The sequence below is a fragment of the Ylistrum balloti genome, unplaced genomic scaffold (genome assembly GCF_031769215.1).
Source record: "Ylistrum balloti isolate Yb309-2 unplaced genomic scaffold, AGI_CSIRO_Ybal_v1 Utg371212, whole genome shotgun sequence".
In the NCBI taxonomy this organism is placed as follows: domain Eukaryota; kingdom Metazoa; phylum Mollusca; class Bivalvia; order Pectinida; family Pectinidae; genus Ylistrum; species Ylistrum balloti.
Window position 1 is genome coordinate 149,940 of NW_026782658.1, and position 22,190 is coordinate 172,129.

General features: G+C 34.7%; 1 protein-coding gene across 2 annotated transcripts; it reads left to right on the forward strand.

Annotated features, from left to right (window-relative positions):
- Positions 1–801: 801 nt before the first annotated feature.
- On the forward strand, positions 802–20,727 carry LOC132561469 (serine/arginine repetitive matrix protein 1-like). 2 transcript variants are annotated; one of them, XM_060226175.1, is made up of 11 exons: positions 802–915; positions 2,187–2,477; positions 2,813–3,520; positions 4,617–4,649; positions 6,156–6,326; positions 7,226–7,338; positions 7,638–7,712; positions 10,016–10,083; positions 11,375–11,636; positions 14,300–14,347; positions 18,946–20,727. In XM_060226175.1, exons 1-11 carry the CDS (start codon positions 872–874, stop codon positions 19,116–19,118), a joined length of 1,986 nt encoding a protein of 661 aa, XP_060082158.1. In that variant the 5' UTR covers positions 802–871; the 3' UTR covers positions 19,119–20,727. The 2 variants fall into 2 exon arrangements, with proteins under 2 accessions (XP_060082158.1, XP_060082159.1); XM_060226176.1 differs by lacking the exon at positions 14,300–14,347.
- The last annotated feature ends 1,463 nt before the right edge of the window (positions 20,728–22,190 follow it).

Below are 22,190 nucleotides of genomic sequence, written 5' to 3' on the forward strand. Positions count from 1 at the left end.
ATCACTACATCCTCGATACTCCAGGGTTTACGATCACTACATCCTCGATACTCCAGGGGTTACGATCACTACATCCTCGATACTCCAAAGGTTACGATCACTACATCCTCGATACTCCAAAGGTTACGATCACTACATCCTATCAACGTTATTTTTTTACTCAACTTAAAATGCTATTTAAACAATAAGTTTTTGCAGTTTTGACTGAAAGTACCTATGGCATTGCAGATGTAAGTAGCATTAACAATCATTTTATTTAATAGATATCGTAAGGTAACAAATATCATTGGTCATAAAGCTAGAACAATCGATTTGAAAATAATCAAACTCTCTTCTGCTGTTTATTTTGAAAAGACTAGTTATGTACATTTTAGAGAAAACTATTTTATGCAGCGAGGTCTGTGGCTGATGAATTTGGAGCTGAGTGTCGCTCCTTTGTAGCCTTCAATAGGGGCGTATCAGTCTGTGGTTGGTCACCTTTTTTCCTCCTGGAACCAATTAAATTACTTGGTTTGTGCCTTTAGGTTTGCCATGGCATGTTACAGGGATGTAGAAAGCGAAAGCGGATACTAATTTGTATGTGATGTATTTCTCTTTCTAAAATCGGATTGACAAACACACATCTTACGAACACATCTGGTTTGAATAACAGGGTCTGATATCCATAGTGTACTTAGTGTATGCAACCTCACGAGAAAAATTCAAGTCCACGCATCTTTAACACAAAATTGTATCAAAATTATGTCCCTTTATGATTTTTCATAGGTGGCGCTTGAGTCAGAGCAATGGCGCTGGCCACTGGTGAAAATGCGGTTTAATATGTCTTCATGTTTTCATCAGTAGATAAACGATAAACACCAACAACGTCAAAATGCCCCCAGCAAAGGAAAGGACACGCGGACATAGGAGTCAAAGGTAGTATGCATACAATGTTTAGTTTGTGTTCGATGAGGTATAGTTTGCTCCATAAATAGCATTGACGGGTTTGTTTATGGATTCTGTAAATCTATGATAAAACGTTGTAAACCGGGTTCGTCGATCAAGATATGGAATCGCTCCTCCACCTTGATGTGATCTCAACAAATTTATCTCGAAGTATATAGATACGAGGAAGCCATGGCTATATTAGAATGTAGTTTATAGTGGATACCACTCTGGAATCGTCTACAAGACGACTTTCTCAGTTTCTGTGCATGGCGACAATACTTTTTCATTTCATGATGTCTTTCGTTGACATTGCTTTGTAGATATTTTTGTAATTCTTCTGACTGAGGAACATTTTAGCTCACTGTGTATTTCCTGAAACATTTAAAATTGGCACTATTTATATCATCATTTTGTGGTGCAGATTTTAATGAGAAAATACAGTTCTATTACAGTAGTATGGTACTGCTATGATCTTCAGAAAATTGAAAACATATCAAACCATTGCCATACAGTTACCATTTTTGTCCTGAGCACATTTTGCACAACAAAGGCTTTCTAACCATGTATTTAAATCCTGAGGTGCCTAAAGTAGCAGAGAGTCAACAGCAAGTGCAATGTTGGGCCCAAGTGCCATTGTCAACAAAGAACTGAATGTTGTTGGCTAAGGATACTCTGCTGCAATGCATGGTTTTGGTTAAACATTCAGAACGAAATAAAATGTGTTTTCATGATACAATGGGCATCAATGTTAAGTCACCTTACAGTTCTTCTTGGCCATATTTCAAATCTAGTAGAAAATTTTTATTTTTATTTTTTTTTTATTTTATTTCCATCCACAAATAAAGTTTTTGATTAATATAAACCATAGCATTGATTAATCCAATAAATTGACATCATATTGCTAAAATATCTATTTTGATAAGGAAAAAAAAGTTCCGACTGTTAAAAGTAAGTGTAATTAGAATATTTTCTACACATAAGTGTTTATAGTGAAACCTGTCTATAAAGGCTGCTGAAAGTAGAAGAGAAACAATGTCTTTACAGGCAGGTGGTCTTACTAAAAAAATCCAAGTACTCTGTATTGTATTTATTTGGGATCCTTGGGAATCTGCATGCTTTATTGATGAGTATTTGTTATATGCAGTTAGCTTTAAAGTCAGGTTTGTTTGTATACAAGTCTAAATGGACTATTAAGACACAACTGTTTATGTGTGCTGTAATAATATTTTACAATGATTTGATTTGTTCGCTATTTTTAGATCATATTCAAGGAGCAGATCAAGATCCAGGTCACCATATCAGAAAAAAAGTAAATATGTACAATCAAGGTCAAGGTCACCCCGACCATCAAGAAGGAAATCACCACCCTCAAAAATTCATCAGAGTCAACATAGGAGTTACCCTTCTTCCATGAGGAAGCAAGTACCCTCTGGCAAACCGTACAATTTGAAGAGAAGAAGCAGAACCCCATCTCCATATGGACAAGGGTCACCTCAAAGACAGAAGTTACCAACACGACCTAAGACAGCACACCCATCTTCACAAGGGAGGTAAACATCCAAAAACTGTTGCAAATTAATTGTGATTCAAACTTGATTGTAGATTTGATGGGTTAATTAATTGTAAGATTACGTTTAGAAAAATTTTGTCCTGTGGTGTGGACGTCCTGTTAATACATTCATGATCCAAAATCTGTCTTCTAAAGAGGAATGGTTTGGGGTATGATTATGGCTAGAGCACTTTTGAAAATGGTTTTCTTAATTCGTCTTAAACAATCCTACAGAAATCATTGATACACTTAGCCCATTTATTTTCATTCAATACATTTTGTAGTTCAAAGATTTAAAGTTTTTTTGGGATAACAGTTTTGACATTTCTCTTGTAGAGACAAGATGGAAGAAACAAGGCGATTAGATACTAGTGGTCATCGAGGCAGATCACGGTCACCAATTTATTCAGCATCAAAACAACACCGGCCATCAACAACTAGTAGAAACCAAGACAGATCTCCAATTTACACAGGGTCAAATGTCGACAGGTTTGATCCAAAATCTCGAAGGTCATGGTCTCCGGAGCAGTCCTTTCAATACAGTGATGTGAAGGGTTCATCGAGGGTATCAAGGGGAAGACGAAGTCCTTCTCCGGGATACAGTCATGAGCCAGGCCCTTCTACTATGCTGTTTCCATCAGCAAACTTCAATTCCATTAATGGGCCTCTGACCATTCCGCCAAGTCACTCAAATGGAATTAAAATGTCTCTGAACAACCGTTTTGGTTTTTTTGAGGAGAACTTAGAACTGCCTCTTATCATTGAGGATAATATTACAATAGGTATACATCGTCGGGGCCCTAATATGATCTCTGATCCTCGTCGACAAATCATACGTAATTTCCGGCCCGGGGATTCCTTAGATATTCATAGGAAAGATGAGGGAAGACTTCCTATTTTTGACAGAGAGGAGATAAAAGTCTTTCGGCATGACGACATCTTGGATGATGAGGTTTATGAGGAAAAAAGGACCATAAGTGTAGCTCATTCTAAACCAAAGAATCGTCGGGATTCCTATGAATCAGATAGACGAATCATACAAGGGTAAGAAATTTTCATGCCTCCATATAAAACTCTTTATCTAATTTCGTTCACCTTTAATTAGGTCAACTTTCTAGCTGCAAGTCATTTCAAAAGTCAAATACTGTCCACATGCTAAAACAAAAAGAGGAATATGCTTCATGAAAACATCTGCTGAGAAAGGTGAACACTTTAAATATGCAGAGACCTTAAATGTTGAATAAGAGAAGAAAGTTGTACAATCAGTTGCATCACTTAACTGACATTGTAGATTGGAAGCAAAGATTAAAAAGATGACAGTTAGATGTACAGTGGAAACCGCTTAATATCATGTTCCATTTGTCAAATGTGATAATGAGCAGAACATGACAATAACAGTTGACACATTTCTTCATATATCTAAACCTGGAAGTTAATGTTCTGATGCACCAAACTGACTTGTTTTCTAACAGAAATTCTTTAAGATGAGAAATTTGTAATTCAATTTGTTTTTCCAATAAGAACAGTGATTTTTTCTTTAACTTTTGTATTGGTAAATCAGTATACACAGTAAGCATTACCTTTTCACTGACTACTTTTGTATTGGTAAATCAGTATACACAGTAAGCATTACCTTTCTATCGACTTTATCTGCATGGTACCTACTCTTTTATGAGTGAAGGGACAAGTATGTGAATAAAATCAATATCTTCAGGGTAGGGCATACAAAACATAGGTCAAACTTATGTATTCTATAGAAATGAGGAGTTCAAGGTAATTGTAGTACATGATGTAGTATTGATTGTAATGGTGAACAATGAGTACTGTAAAACACAACTATTTTTGAGCAATCATATTTTTAACACAATATCAGATAGGTGCAGTGATGAATTTGCACATTCACAAAGTATGTCTTGACATACAAACACTGGAAATAGTGCAATCATGTTTTCGTTCAATAATTTCAGCTCCAAAGCACTGAAATTAGAATATTTACCACTGAAACATTTTTAAAGCTTTCCTTTCTTGTGTTGTTAAAACATTTCACTTATGTGCATATTTTTTGCGATTGAGAAAAAGACCATTTTGTTTTTATGTTCTAGAAGAATGAGATTAATATTTGTGTGATGTTTCCTTTCAGGAAAAGTTCCCATTATGCTGAACCACAGATCAAGTAAGTAAGAAAACCAGGGTCTTTTGACTGCTGGTTTATTCACAGAGATAAGATCATCACTGGCATTTGGTATTCAAATATTTCAGTCCTGGACTCCCACTTTTCTTGTGGCCATTTTGAAAACTTACTGTATCTGTTTTAATTGCTCTGATCAAAACTGTGAATGGTGCTCTGTACTCTTCAAAAATAAACTTTAAATAATTACTGGAAGCAATTCAAAACATTTGAGATCTTTTTCATTTACATGACTGGTCTGTTATGTAATATTTTGGAATATTTTCATCAGGTTGGTAATGTTAATAGAATAGAAGTTCTTACAAGTATCACAAACAGTAGAAGATATAGAGTGGGACACTTCAATAACTACACAGTCACTGTCATCAGACAAATGACCAGTGTGGAGCCTACTAGCACTGACATATGTAGTGTATGAGATGGTACGGAAACGACCAACTTTTTCAGCTGCACTATAATCCTATGTACACTAAGGTAGAAAATGGTGTGACGAGATGGTTAACAGATTATAGACCAAAATACACAAGATGGTAGCAATGTACTGTAGTCAATTCAGCTTTGGTTAGCTCTTGATCATAGACATGTGAGAGTCTGACCTTTCATTGTTGTACACTACATATGTCAGTGGTCATTTGTCTGATGAAAGTGACCAATACACCACACTCTAAACAATACAAATATGTTATTACTCTCATATGATAACTATTGATAGGGAAATAGATGTAAACCTTAAGAATTCCTATTCAATGCAATTTTAGCAAAACAAAACTCGGCTCTTGATGCTGATTAGTCCCCTACTGGTTAAAACCAAGGAATTGGCTGGACTATAATTTTCCTCTTGGTCTGTCCCTTTGTCAGTCCATCCCTGTGTCTGTGAAAGTGCTCTAATGGATTCATGGCTTCATTCCTCATCAAAATTAATACACATATTAATCATGTAAAATGGTCAAATTTGAGGGTTGTTGGTTCAATGAAACATTTTTTAGAAAATCATTGTCAGCAGTCTAGCTAGATGTGTTTTTCTTAATTCAGCTGCAGAAATAAAAATTTGAATTTCCTGTCTGTTCTTTGAAAGTCGTTAAAAGGAGCGTTATTGCCATATCAGACTCTTTACATGTACACAGAGAAGTTTTCATACTTGGAGCATGTGCCTAAATCCCATATTAATATGTAGAGGTTTGTAACACTGTATTGCTGCTCAGAAAGATTATGAATCAGCAGTGTTTAAAAGTCTGATTGCAAAACAATACAAATGTGTTATTACTCTCATATGATAATTATCACTTTTACAGTTTATGACAGATAAAATTAAATTTACTAATGAGGCTCAAATTATGTGGGTGTTCAAAAAGTATCTATATATGTGTACTTGATTTTATGGTTAAATAATATTGCACTTATCCACTTGTCTGTGTCAAATTACAGTCTATCAGTAACAAAATAAATAAAACATAGGGATTCAGAATGTTTTGTTACCACACAAATTTCCAGGTTTGACCCTCGACCTGACCCAAGGTATGAAAGTTTGCTGACTAACACCAGATTTCGAGATGCTGCCAAAATGACACGCGTTCAGCGTAACCCAAATGATCTCCGACACAGCCTGCAAAAGAGACGTCATGATGATGACGACGACGAAGATGACCAGCAATTTGATGCAAGGTAAGATATAGATATTGTATATACTTGGATACATTACATGTAAATTGTTCACTTTTGATCCTCTTTTTGGTTTTTATTTGATTATTAATTCAGTTATCCCCTCTTGTTTGAAAGTCCTAAAGACATCGGGGGAGATGTATGGTTATTGTTTCACCTTTCAGGTAACACCCTCTAGCAGCCTCATTCCTTGAAAAAACTTCTAAAGAATCATACTACCTTGGATGAGTTTAAGCTTTAGGGTTTAAGATCTATGTCACCGTTACTACTTAAAGAAAATTTTGAACAGCACTTAGTGATATTATTCCTTGAGGGATTTGTATCAAACTTCACTCACTTCAATAATTTTTTATTGCTTATCTCTCAAGGGAATTTCTTTCGTTTACTATACCTTTTTATTTTAGAACCAAAATATTATCCTGTTGTTTGGGTAGGGGATTTCCCTACCATATCTTACCAGAATGTCTGAGTAATGGTTCTACAGAGCCATGGTGACGGAATAGGGTATCTGACCATCTTTATCACTAGCCTTAGTTTACACCTCTGGGTCGTAGGTTCAAGGCCTGTGTGAGGCAGTCACCAGGTAACAGCTGCAGGCTCCAGTGATCATCCACCACCCAAACCTTAAATGACTAGCTGTTGATAGGTCATAAAGCAAAAGTAAACTAAACTTGTTTAAGAATAGATTTATGAAGTAAAGAGTAATGGTCTGTGACTCTCTGTAAGAAGGATCTATAGTGGTACCAACCTGTACTTGTAAGTTCTTGCATTTGTAACTTTATATTATTCTACAGACTGGAGCTTGGATAGATTTTATATTTAGTTTGAATTATGATGAATTAGTATTGATACAGTATCCTCGAGGTGTACCATTTTAAAAAAGAATGATGTTTCTTTGCCAGGAAGAAGATTGAGGCCAAGAGGAAACACAGTCACCGGGATGACCGTGTCCATAGTAGAGAAAGATACCATGACAAATCTGGCGACAGACAACAGGATCGTAGTAGATCCACAGGTATTATGTTAATAGAATTCTTAGGTATTCTGTATTATTGTGTGATCGTCCAGTCACCATGGAGATCTCACCATATTAGGAATCATTTGGTGCTGATTTCACTGAACTGTGAAGATTTCATTAGTGGGAGCCTCCACTGGTTTAGCTGAATTATTAAGTCTCGCAGTATTTATTAGATCTACGTTTTTCCTAAAACGATGCTATCAAGTTGTTTACATCATGGCTTATTATATTAGTGTACAATATCTGTATGAAGGATTTAATCATTAATCTATTTCTTTTCTGTTTGAATTATTTAGACAGAAGAAATAAAATGGTGACAGAAACAGAAGTTTTGCCTGATTTCTCTAATCGTCCTGGAAGGCTAGATGCAGGTAAAGCGGACTGTAGATTTGTCAAAGTGACCACTTGGTATTTATAGCCCACCATCAAATGGTGAGCTGTCCATATCACTCATTGTCTATTGTCAGTCATTCGGTCCATAAGCAATTATCATTATTTCTATTTTTAGGTCACCTGAGACAAAGTCTCATGGTGACCTATTCTAATACACATCATCCGGCGTTGTGCTTTGTGTGTCGTGTGTCGTGCATCCGTAAACAATTTAACACTTTCGACTTCTTCTCAAAAACTCCTAATCCAATTTTAATTGAAATTTTGCAGAAACCTTCCCTGGTCTAAGATGAAACAAAATTGTGAATTTTACAGTTTCTATCTCCAGGGGCCTGAGAGATGGGGCCAGAAGGGGTCAAATTGACTCAGATTTCAAAAATCTTCTTCTCAACACCCAGATGTGGTAGGATTAAATACTCTATATGAATGGAAGCATCTTAAGGTGCTTTACCAAATTGTGAATTTCATGGCCCCTGGGTCTCACATAATTTCATGGACAGGGGGTAAACTTTATTATAGTTCATGTAGGAAAACTAGATTTTTTAGCATAATTTGTTTAATTTCCATTAGAAATGTTTCAAACTTGGTTAGAATTATGATTGAATGGTGACGGCCTGATGGTATGCCCATTTTGATCCTGACTGACCCTCAGAGGCTGATTGGCAGGACCAAAAGGGGTCAAATTGACTTAAATTTCAAAATTCTTCTTCTCAACACCCAGATATGGTATAATCAAATGTTCTTCATGAATGGAAGCATCTTAAGGTACTTTAATTACCAAAACGAGTCTCAAATTTCTTCCTGGGGAGGAATATTTTTTTAGACTTTACTGTAATTTTTGTAGAAAAATTGTATTTTTGAGCTCAAGGTTGGTTATTTCCCACTGGAATTAACTTTATAAGAATCATCAGTATAGGATGACAGTTTTGGTGGAATGCATGTATTGACGCTGTCTATATTCAATGTCACAATTTCTGTTTCATGACACTTGATAACTGTCCTTTAACCTTTATATTCAATATTGCTTATCTCGGGTGATTGACAAGACCGCTAGGCCTCTTGTTATCTCTATTTCTTGAGAAGCACTGGAGGTGAATCGTTCTCAAATTTCACATGTATGTTCCTGTTCCTGAGTTTTGAAACAGATCAGAAAATCAAAATGATCGACAAGCAGCCATCTTTGATTTTGACAATCATAGTTTGTTATCACTATACCTGAAGTATTAGATTAACTCTAATTTCATTTTTAGATTCCCCATGGTCTCTAGTTATTTGGGACAGATGAAAGATGTCTGATTATCAGCTGCTCTTGCCTGATGTTGTTGACATATGATTACTTCTCCTGTCAATAAATACAACAAAGGAATAAAAACAAATATAGATAAGCAAAGAGGGGGAAAATCCATTATAATGGTGGGGGGAGGGGCAGGTCTCTCTGAGATCTTCTTTAATAGAAACTTGTTCAATAAAATTAGACAGGGATCACAGTAACTCAGAGAGCTGTGACGTATGTAATCTACTCCTGCAAATTTGTGTTTCTCAGGGAAACTGAAAACATATTTGTCTGTGGTGTTGTTGTGCACTTTGAGAAGACACTTTACCCTAATTTCTCTGGATGACATGTGAATGTAATTGTCTGTGGTGTCATGGTCGTACCCTTTGACAAGACACTGCCCCAATTGCTCTGAATGGCAGGCCTCCTAATATTTAGGTAGGTAGCCATGGTCCACCAGCTACTACAGGGGACACCACTTTAAAAAGACCGTAGCAGCTCACAGAATGATAAACCCGTCAAACTAACAATTTAGTTGGTAATTCTATCCTTGTTACTATATTTACATTGTGTAAGATTGTCAGAAAAGAGGGGACCAAAACATAAACTTTTACTGAGAAGGAATGAGTACGTCAAATGGAAAGTAAAATAGTGTTGTTATATTTTTTCATGCCACAGTCATGGTCATAGTCTAAACATACATATTTTAGCATTTATCTGATTTGAGCATTTTTGGCCCTGAAGGTATTGCACTAGAATATGCAGTTTCTGTAGTCTGATTATGAAGTAATTATTGTGTATGTACCAATTCATATATGCACTTAAAAAGTGTTAATACACAAAATTTTGATTTTGCCAAATTAGTTCAGTTTACAGTAGATGGACTTGACCTAAACAACAAAACAATTGGTGTAAAATGAGCTTAAACTGTAATCACATAAACATCTATACACAGTTTTAATAAGTGGTAGATGGTCATTGGGGTGACACGTCTACTTTTATTGTTAACAGATCGGTACAAGTCAGAAGAATGGAAGGACAAGCCGGAGATGATACCTAAGAATCCAATGTACTATGAGGTAATGTCAGGGGTCATTTAACAGGTCAGAAAGAGGTCAGCAAAAAGGTTTTTGTGTGTACCATTTATATGATAAATAGTGTATAGGTTTGTATATACAAAGTGATATAGATATGACACGTGTGATAAGATATTTCTTAATCTTCCTTGTCAACGGTTTTGAAGAATTCTCTGTTAATCCATCCCAGTACCTGATTATAATTTAGGGCTGATTTCTAGCCATGGTGGCCTAGTGGTTGAGGCGCCTGACTGTCTTTGTCACAAGTCCTCCACCTTTGGACTATTGGTTGGAGGCAATCACCAGGGCGGTGTTTTTTCTGCATGACTCTGGCTCTCATCCACCGCCCAAACCTGGCTCATCTTTTAATGACCCATGCTGTTAATAGGACATAACACAACACTCCACACTTTAGGGGCAACTGGATGATCTGAACCAGTAATATTTATAAATTCACATGCTGTGGCTATCTGTCCTCAGAAGTTCAAAGTTTGACCATTGGTCAGTGAGAAACAAGAGCTTTGAAAAAAAAATACTCTAAGAGCATACCAATCTGACCTAAAAAAATTGGTGGTTGTGGAAGAAAGCAAAATGTTCTTGACTTCATTCATATTTGACTTTTTCACTTATCATTATTTACCAAAGTTTTAGAAGAGCTTCAGCTGTGTCTGTAATCTGATAGTACCAGTTGGTCTATAAAAGTGGGAAAATATATGACAAATGAGACTGAGATATTTTGAAATATCAGTTTTACAACATCAGTGTTTGTCCTGGAATAAATCAAGGGAGGGGTGAGGTGGGAGAAGGGCTTATTACAGAATAATTACAGCACTGTAACATTCAGTGAATATTCTGCTGTTTCTGTGATAGGTGTGGATGGGCTTATCATCAGGAATGGGTTTTTGTTTTATTGATATTGTAATTTGTGACTTGAAAAATTATTTAACAACTTTAATCAACTCCATATTATATAGGCATAAGTGTAAGTGTCTGAAAAGTGAGCAAAAACTCTCAAGTTTCCTTACAAGACAAATTTGTTTCAAAGTCAATGATACGTTTTTCATTAATGGCGCAACCATCAGACTTCATCAAGATGTAACTTTTTTATGTAATCAAAAGAGTGTTATTACACGTCTTAAAGATATTTTGATATGACTGTATAGCATAACAAGAGCCAATTATGTGATCAATTCACAATCTGTTTAAAATAACAGTCGTTAATGTAACTTTAACCTGAGAATACTGGTACTGATCTACAATTCACTGTAGTGATTCATTTACACATTATCTGCAGCATGATAATCGTGAGGATGAGGATAAAGGATATGTTGGACGTGGACGGTATACCAGACGACCTTACAGACAGGGGTTCCGTACCAGAGGCTCATATAATGACAGAGGCAGCAGCAGTGCCACCTACAGAAATAGCAGCAGCACCAACTATAGAAATAACAACAGAGGTAGCAATTATAAAGGAACGAACTTCATCCCCAATTTCCGTCCTCGTGGATTTAGACGCCCCTTCAACAGCAACTATAGAGGGCGAGGTTATCACAGTAAGTTGCCATGAAAGTAAACATTTACTGTAAGTTGGAACATGTATTGATGGTTGTGTCAAGAGGTTCACTAAATGGTCATGTATTGAGTGTGACATTTGCAGATTCATAGTCAGTGTAAATATGTATTAAAGGTGGTATTAGGAGGTATGAACTGGTATTGACAGTCATGTGCAGTAAAAATTAGGTCAGTTTGAACAAAATCAATTGAATATTGTTGAACCTGTTCCATTTACACAAAATTATGAAAATAAATTAGAGTTTGAACTCTCAGGGTCAATATCATGACGAAATGGTTAAAAGCATGCTAACAAGGCAGGAAACTATTGGTAGGAAATGGCAATTCTGAGGGAAACATATTGATTATAAAATGATTATCTTTAGAAACACTTACTCTACTGCAATAGATGTCAATCTATTGTTCAGAAATCACAGATTTTAGGTCACCTGAGGTCATCTGAGACAATGTCTCATGGTGACCTAATACTATTCATCCGGCGTTGTGTGTCCGTAAACAATTGAACACTTTCAACTTCTTTTCAAAAACCCTGCATCTAATTTCAACGAAATTTTGCAGAAACTTTCCCTGGCATAAGATGAACCAAAATTGTGAATTATACAGTCCCCACCCCCTAGGGGCCTGAGGGGCAGGCCAATAGGAATCAAATTGACTCGGATTTCAAAAATATTCTTCTCAAGAACCAGAATGGTGGAATGGTAGAATCTTTTAAGGGAAGCATATTAAGGTGCTTTTCCAAAATTGTGAAATTCATGGCCAAACGCTCTCACATATCCTCATGGGGGGGGGGGAATAAAGTTTACTATAGTTTATATAGGAAAATTAGATTTCTGAGCTCATTTTGTTTCATGTCTATTGGAAATATTGCATACTTGGTTTGTAATAATCTGTCTCAAACATGTATTGACAGTGGTTAAGGATGTTCACAAACTCAACATGTATTGACAGTGGTATAGGAATGTTCACAGTCTCAACATGTATTGACAGTGGTATAGGAATGTTAACAGACTCAACATGTATTGACAGTGGTATAGGAATGTTAACAGACTCAACATGTATTGACAGTGGTATAGGAATGTTCACAGACTCAACATGTATTGACAGTGGTATAGGAATGTTCAATCTCAAACATGTATTGACAGTGGTATAGGAATGTTCACAGACTCAACATGTATTGACAGTGGTATAGGAATGTTCAATCTCAAACATGTATTGACAGTGGTATAGGAATGTTAACAGACTCAACATGTATTGACAGTGGTATAGGAATGTTCAATCTCAAACATATATTGACAGTGGTATAGGAATGTTCACAGACTCAACATGTATTGACAGTGGTATAGGAATGTTAACAGACTCAACATGTATTGACAGTGGTATAGGAATGTTAACAGACTCAACATGTATTGACAATGGTATAGGAATGTTCATAGTCTCAACATGTACACAGACTCAACATGTATTGACAGTGGTATAGGAATGTTCACAGTCTCAACATGTATTGACAGTGGTATAGGAATGTTCACAGTCTCCACATGTATTGACAATGGTATAGGAATGTTCATAGTCTCAACATGTACACAGACTCAACATGTATTGACAGTGGTATAGGAATGTTCACAGTCTCAACATGTATTGACAGTGGTATAGGAATGTTCACAGACTCAACATGTATTGACAGTGGTATAGGAATGTTAACAGACTCAACATGTATTGACAATGGTATAGGAATGTTCACAGTCTCAACATGTATTGACAGTGGTATAGGAATGTTCACAGTCTCCACATGTATTGACAGTGGTATAGGAATGTTCACAGTCTCAACATGTATTGACAGTGGTATAGGAATGTTAACAGACTCAACATGTATTGACAGTGGTATAGGAATGTTAACAGACTCAACATGTATTGACAGTGGTATAGGAATGTTCAATCTCAAACATATATTGACAGTGGTATAGGAATGTTCACAGACTCAACATGTATTGACAGTGGTATAGGAATGTTCATAGTCTCAACATGTATTGACAGTGGTATAGGAATGTTCAATCTCAAACATATATTGACAGTGGTATAGGAATGTTCACAGACTCAACATGTATTGACAGTGGTATAGGAATGTTCACAGACTCAACATGTATTGACAGTGGTATAGGAATGTTCACAGACTCAACATGTATTGACAGTGGTATAGGAATGTTCACAGACTCAACATGTATTGACAGTGGTATAGGAATGTTCACAGACTCAACATGTATTGACAATGGTATAGGAATGTTCATAGTCTCAACATGTACACAGACTCAACATGTATTGACAGTGGTATAGGAATGTTCACAGTCTCAACATGTATTGACAGTGGTATAGGAATGTTCACAGTCTCCACATGTATTGACAGTGGTATAGGAATGTTCACAGTCTCAACATGTATTGACAGTGGTATAGGAATGTTAACAGACTCAACATGTATTGACAGTGGTATAGGAATGTTCACAGTCTCATCATGTATTGAGTATGGTGTTAGGGGAAAGTGGGAACATGTACTAACCTAGGAATTATAAAGGTAAGACTTCTATGGAGATGGTTTGAATTTGTTTGAAATTAGTTACAATATAAACTGATGTTAATGTTTGTCTCCCCTTAGCTTCATCAGACTATTACTCAAAGACATCATCCTTCAAGGAACGGACAGGTACCTATATCACACTATTTATATCTACCCATAACCATGTTACCTTTAAATAGTCTAGACTTTAATGTCCTCCAAACAGTTTGATCAGAGGTAGATTAGGATCGAGGTTGACGTTATAAACCCTATATCTACTATGCCCAGTTATTGAAGATTGATCTGGTAGCAAATATTATACTTCACTACATTATTGTATGTCTCTGTAATTCCTCTTTCGAATGAAACATAGGGTTTGTCTTGCTATGACAAGGAGCAATGCTTAAAGTTTTGTGTTTACATTCAACTTCTATTACTATATAAGATATTTTAAGTTGTAGTTAAGAACTAGTCTCTCGTCCATTTGTCTTTATTTACAATAACATATGTTTAAATCAAGTGAGAAATCAAAATGGTGTTGTTCAACTGATTATTATATATGGATGATGTAAAAATTGAAATATTTGGCAGTATTAATATTGAAGTTTTCTGATCCTCAAATGCTGTTAGAACTCTTCAGACATCTAACATGTGAGCATGCATAATTTATCATTTCTAAACAATCAACTGTAACACAGTTGATAATATCTGTCCGGATCAGAGCCACACAGACCAACGTATACATACCACTTATAGTAACATCTACTTGATTGCTTTAGGAATATATCTCAGCAATATCTACTTGATTGCTTTAAAAACAGACTCAGTAACATGTACTTGATTGCTTTAGGAATAAATCTCAGTACCATGTATTTGATTGCTTTAGGAATAAATCTCAGTACCATGTACTTGATTGCTTTAGGAATAAATCTCAGCACCATGTACTTGATTGCTTTAGGAATAAATCTCAGCACCATGTACTTGATTGCTTTAGGAATAAATCTCAGCACCATGTACTTGATTGCTTTAGGAATAAATCTCAGCACCATGTATTTGATTGCTTTAGGAATAAATCTCAGTACCATGTATTTGATTGCTTTAGGAATAAATCTCAGTACCATGTACTTGATTGCTTTAGGAATAAATCTCAGTTCCATCTACTTGATTGCTTTAGGAATAAATCTCAGTTCCATCTACTTGATTGCTTTAGGAATAAATCTCAGTACCATGTACTTGATTACTTTAGGAATAAATCTCAGTACCATGTACTTGATTGCTTTAGGAATAAATCTCAGTACCATGTACTTGATTGCTTTAGGAATATATCTCGGCAATATCTACTTGATTGCTTTAAAAACAGACTCAGTAACATGTACTTGATTGCTTTAGGAATAAATCTCAGTACCATGTACTTGATTACTTTAGGAATAAATCTCAGTACCATGTACTTGATTGCTTTAGGAATAAATCTCAGTACCATGTACTTGATTGCTTTAGGAATAAATCTCAGTACCATGTACTTGATTGCTTTAGGAATATATCTCAGCAATATCTACTTGATTGCTTTAAAAACAGACTCAGTAACATGTACTTGATTGCTTTAGGAATAAATCTCAGTACCATGTACTTGATTACTTTAGGAATAAATCTCAGTACCATGTACTTGATTACTTTAGGAATAAATCTCAGTACCATGTACTTGATTGCTTTAGGAATAAATCTCAGTACCATGTACTTGATTGCTTTAGGAATAAATCTCAGTACCATGTACTTGATTGCTTTAGGAATAAATCTCAGTACCATGTACTTGATTGCTTTAGGAATAAATCTCAGTACCATGTACTTGATTGCTTTAGGAATATATCTCAGCAATATCTACTTGATTGCTTTAAAAACAGACTCAGTAACATGTACTTGATTGCTTTAGGAATAAATCTCAGTACCATGTACTTGATTACTTTAGGAATAAATCTCAGTACCATGTACTTGATTACTTTAGGAATAAATCTCAGTACCATGTACTTGATTGCTTTAGGAATAAATCTCAGTACCATGTACTTGATTGCTTTAGGAATAAATCTCAGTACCATGTACTTGATTGCTTTAGGAATAAATCTCAGTACCATGTACTTGATTGCTTTAGGAATAAATCTCAGTACCATGTACTTGATTGCTTTAGGAATAAATCTCAGTTCCATCTACTTGATTGCATTAGGAATAAATCTCAGTCCCATCTACTTGATTGCTTTAGGAATAAATCTCAGTACCATGTACTTGATTGCTTTAGGAATATATCTCAGCAATATCTACTTGATTGCTTTAAAAACAGACTCAGTAACATGTACTTGATTGCTTTAGGAATAAATCTCAGTACCATGTACTTGATTACTTTAGGAATAAATCTCAGTACCATGTACTTGATTGCTTTAGGAATAAATCTCAGTACCATGTACTTGATTGCTTTAGGAATAAATCTCAGTACCATGTACTTGATTGCTTTAGGAATATATCTCAGCAATATCTACTTGATTGCTTTAGGAATAAATCTCAGTACCATGTACTTGATTGCTTTAGGAATAAATCTCAGTACCATGTACTTGATTGCTTTAGGAATATATCTCAGCAATATCTACTTGATTGCATTAGGAATAAATCTCAGTCCCATCTACTTGATTGCTTTAGGAATAAATCTCAGTACCATCTACTTGATTGCTTTAGGAATAAATCTCAGTACCATGTACTTGATTGCTTTAGGAATATATCTCAGCAATATCTACTTGATAGCTTTAAAAACAGACTCAGTAACATGTACTTGATTGCTTTAGGAATAAATCTCAGTACCATGTACTTGATTGCTTTAGGAATAAATCTCAGTACCATGTACTTGATTGCTTTAGGAATAAATCTCAGTACCATGTACTTGATTGCTTTAGGAATAAATCTCAGTACCATGTACTTGATTGCTTTAGGAATAAATCTCAGTACCATGTACTTGATTGCTTTAGGAATAAATCTCAGTACCATGTACTTGATTGCTTTAGGAATATATCTCAGCAATATCTACTTGATTGCTTTAAAACTTGACAGAATAAATCTCAGTAACATGTACTTGATTGCTTTAGGAATAAATCTCAGTAACATGTACTTGATTGCTTTAGGAATAAATCTCAGTACCATGTACTTGATTGCTTTAGGAATAAATCTCAGTACCATGTACTTGATTGCTTTAGGAATATATCTCAGCAATATCTACTTGATTGCTTTAAAAACAGACTCAGTAACATGTACTTGATTGCTTTAGGAATAAATCTCAGTACCATGTACTTGATTGCTTTAGGAATAAATCTCAGTACCATGTACATGATTGCTTTAGGAATAAATCTCAGTACCATGTACTTGATTGCTTTAGGAATATATCTCAGCAATATCTACTTGATTGCTTTAAAAACAGACTCAGTAACATGTACTTGATTGCTTTAGGAATAAATCTCAGTACCATGTACTTGATTGCTTTAGGAATAAATCTCAGTACCATGTACTTGATTGCTTTAGGAATAAATCTCAGTCCCATGTACTTGATTGCTTTAGGAATAAATCTCAGTACCATGTACTTGATTGCTTTAGGAATATATCTCAGCAATATCTACTTGATTGCTTTAAAAACAGACTCAGTAACATGTACTTGATTGCTTTAGGAATAAATCTCAGTACCATGTACTTGATTGCTTTAGGAATAAATCTCAGTACCATGTACATGATTGCTTTAGGAATAAATCTCAGTAACATGTACTTGATTGCTTTAGGAATAAATCTCAGTACCATGTACATGATTGCTTTAGGAATATATCTCAGCAATATCTACTTGATTGCTTTAAAAACAGACTCAGTAACATGTACTTGATTGCTTTAGGAATAAATCTCAGTACCATGTACTTGATTGCTTTAGGAATAAATCTCAGTACCATGTATTTGATTGCTTTAGGAATAAATCTCAGTAACATGTACTTGATTACTTTAGGAATAAATCTCAGTACCATGTACTTGATTGCTTTAGGAATAAATCTCAGTACCGTGTACTTGATTGCTTTAGGAATAAATCTCAGTACCATGTACTTGATTGCTTTAGGAATAAATCTCAGTACCATGTACTTGATTGCTTTAGGAATAAATCTCAGTACCATGTACTTGATTGCTTTAGGAATAAATCTCAGTACCATGTACTTGATTGCTTTAGGAATAAATCTCAGTACCATGTACTTGATTGCTTTAGGAATAAATCTCAGTACCATGTACTTGATTGCTTTAGGAATAAATCTCAGTACCATGTACTTGATTGCTTTAGGAATAAATCTCAGTACCATGTACTTGATTGCTTTAAAAACAGACTCAGTAACATGTACTTGATTGCTTTAGGAATAAATCTCAGTACCATGTACTTGATTACTTTAGGAAGTATTTATTTATAAATCAGTTGTATTTTGTTTTTATTGATTCATTGATTTAAAAGCTGATTTCAATACAACCACAAAGAAACAAAAACTTCAAAGACACCCAGAAATGATAAACTAACGTCATTATTAATTCATTGATCTGTTTATCTAATTAACATCAATCTTAAAAAACAAACCACAATACCTTGAGTGCAATGTTTATCACAAGATCCTGGCAATAGTAAGATGGTTTATTACTGGTACTCATCACTTGTCATGTAGTCGTTCACTGACTTCCTCTGATTTCTGATGCAGGTTGGAACTCCAACTGGAAGCCAGCTTCCTCCACCAGTGGGGAAAGTGTGTGGAAACATGACCTATATGATGACAAGGAAAAGGGTGAAGGGGACACTGGAGATAAAAAGGACGATAAAAAGACTTCTCACGAAGATAGCAGGGAAGACAACAAGCCAACCAGTACAACCTGAGGAAGGGGGATTACTCTTTAATTACAATCTTTGTCCTGGTGTTGGAAAAGCTATTATAAGGAGTCAGTGGATTCAACAGCAATGTTAAAATGATTTGCAATGGTCTTCTCAAAAATTATTTGGTTTGATAAATATTGTTGGTACAGGGAATCTTTTGACTCAAATTTGCTTCTTACTTGAAAATATGGGCATTCATTTTTTAATCTCTATATATACATATTATAGAGGGATATGATTTCAATTGAAAATAAGTTTACTTCTAAATTTTCATCTATGTTTAAAATTGCAGTCAAAACCTGAACATATTAACTTGCTTCACTGACTTCATAAATTCTTGAATTATATCTTCACAATTCATACACAAAGGATTTTCATAGGTCATCATACAAACTCATTCAGCCTGGTACATGCTTTCATACCTTAGCATTTTGATACCATGCATGCATTAAATGAGTCTCTATTTAATGAAACTGGTCATATGCTTTTGATATATTATCACCTTAAATTAAAAAAAAATTTAATGTACTTTTAATCACGTAACTCAGAAAAGTCACATTTTGACAGGTTTTAATGTGAAAATGTGGATGGTTAAATAAAACCGAGGCAGCTATTGTGTTGTATTATGTACATATTAATACGTCACAAACATAAAGTAGGACAACAGATGGAAAATTACACGAGGGACAAATACACAAACAACAGACAGATTATATGATAAAAGCTGGTAAGTCCTCGTTATAAACATACCCTCATTATTCTTACTTGAACTCATTTGCCTGAAGACATGTCCATAGACATACTTTATGAATCATGTATATGGTTTACACTGTGATGAAACTTACTTCACCCTTTAAATCCTGACATTCCTCCATAACTGTAATTTCGTAACATCATACATTATCAAAAACCCTCTAGTTCAACCATTAAAGCTGTCACAACCATAGATTAATGACACGATACATACTTATATAGAAGTTGTCCTAATAGGTGCTTTTCCATCATTATCACCCACCCAGATATGCCTCCTTGCTCCAAAGCCTACTAGCAATATGTGTTATCAAAGGCTGCAATGGAATATTAATAGACTCAAAGATTTTGGTTTATTTACAATATTATATTACAATATTTTACAGTTTTTATCACCATTCAATATCATCTCAAGTTGAACTGTTGTGATGATTTGCAAGAGACTGTTTCTACTTCAACAAAAAAAAAGTTATACATTAACAAAATTGGTGAAATTTTGAGGTGACTTTTTACGGTCTTCTAGCTTTATTTTAAAAAGAGATTTCTCTGTAACCCATTTGTAATTGTACCATTCATAATACTAAAAACAGATGAGTTGACCAGTTCAAGAGATTTACTTACCAGATACAAAAGGTAGATTATAAATTTACAATTTTTTGAAGATTATGTTTCATATGAGAACTTTACACTGATATATTGTGTGTAAATATCTTTAGCATTAGGAATGATTCAAGTACTTTGAATTGATGATATCCTTATAAAGGAAATTTTAATGATGTATTTGTGTTGAAACTATTTTACTGTGAAAAATTGTACCTAATTTTATTGTTTCTACAAATTTTATGGAGCTGTAAATACAAGAATTGAATGTAGCCATTTTTTTTTGTTATTGGAAATGAAATATGTATGTGTCATTTTCTTCGCAGTTTGAAGCTTTTTTCAAATTGTGGGCTACTAAAATCGCCCTACATCTGGTCTGTAGCTTGTCTGTGCATCTGTACGTCCATCTGTAAACAATCCATGTTATTATTATTTCATGAGAAGTACTGAATAGATCATGCTCAAATTTCATAATAATGATAACTTTTCCAGATGTGTCCTGTCAGCATTTGTGTTAAAGATGTTCAAGAATTACCAGCTTTATTGTTATATATAAGAAATCAAATGGTGTCAGTTATGATTTTAGCCTTTACTGAATGATGAATTTGACTTCCTAACTGCACAAAGTTGAAGTTTTTCATTTAGCTTGGTGTTGAGCTGTCATAACGAAACCTGGAATATACTTATATTTATGTATGGCCATACCAATATACAGTTCAGGTTCACCAACAGTGTACTGTTAATTAGGCTTTCTTAATTATACATAAATCTATTAAATACATAACATCTTTGCCTAATCCTGGTTGAAGGTTCCTTGTATACAGTAATATTGAAAGGGTTTTAGAAATTTCTTGTATGCCAAGATGTAAATCATCTATCTGGCTTAAACTCACCATATAATTATCTAAGTGGCTGTTTGTGTTCAGGATCCTTTGGCTTTGCAGTTTATAATGCAAACGAGAAAATTTAATTCATTTTATTTATTAAAATTTCATGAAAATGAGTGTATTCAAATTACATAGATTGAATTTATCATCTTGGAGATTAAAAACTTGTATAGCTTCTCAAGTAGGCTATGGTAGTGATATTATTACAAGGGATATACCTTTTTTACAACACAAAGAGATTCAGAGAGATTTTCTGAAAAAATTAGAATTTAGCATTATGCAATTAAAGTCTAAAATTGACTGAAAGGACCGGTACAGTGAAATTTGTTAAGTATATTAAATTTTCAGCTATTAACAAGGCTGGCCTAGGTAGATAGTTTTTGGCCTGTACCATGCAGTAATATCTTATATAGGGTTGACTTTAATACTTTTTTGAACATGTGTAAATGAAAATTGATATTATATATGATATATGTAAGGATGTTTTTTAAAGTAACTAGTAACTCACTATTACCAAAATAACACTTTTACACCTGACCTTGATTTGCCTTCAAAATATGCATGTTCATAACACTGAGGTAAAAAGGGCAGAACAAGGTGATCTCACTGTCATCTGTATATAACGGGGAGCATGTAATTGCTGCCTTTTCCATCTATCTGACCGTCCTTCCATCCATCCTTAAATTTCCGAAGCATAACTTTGTCTTTGGCAAGGGGCAATCGATGCTAAAGTAGGGGAAAAAATATCATCCATATTTTAAAAAACTTGTATTTCAAAAAAAGAAAATGTTTGATGACATTGTCATATGTCATCATGCTGATTATGGTGCTGGCGAAA

Coding starts and splice junctions, on each gene's coding strand:
- LOC132561469 (XM_060226175.1), top strand. CDS start 872: ATGCCCCCAGCAAAGGAAAGGACACGCGGACATAGGAGTCAAAG. Junction 7,713..10,015: donor TCCTGGAAGGCTAGATGCAG/GTAAAGCGGACT, acceptor TATTGTTAACAG/ATCGGTACAAGTCAGAAGAA. Junction 11,637..14,299: donor TAGAGGGCGAGGTTATCACA/GTAAGTTGCCAT, acceptor GTCTCCCCTTAG/CTTCATCAGACTATTACTCA.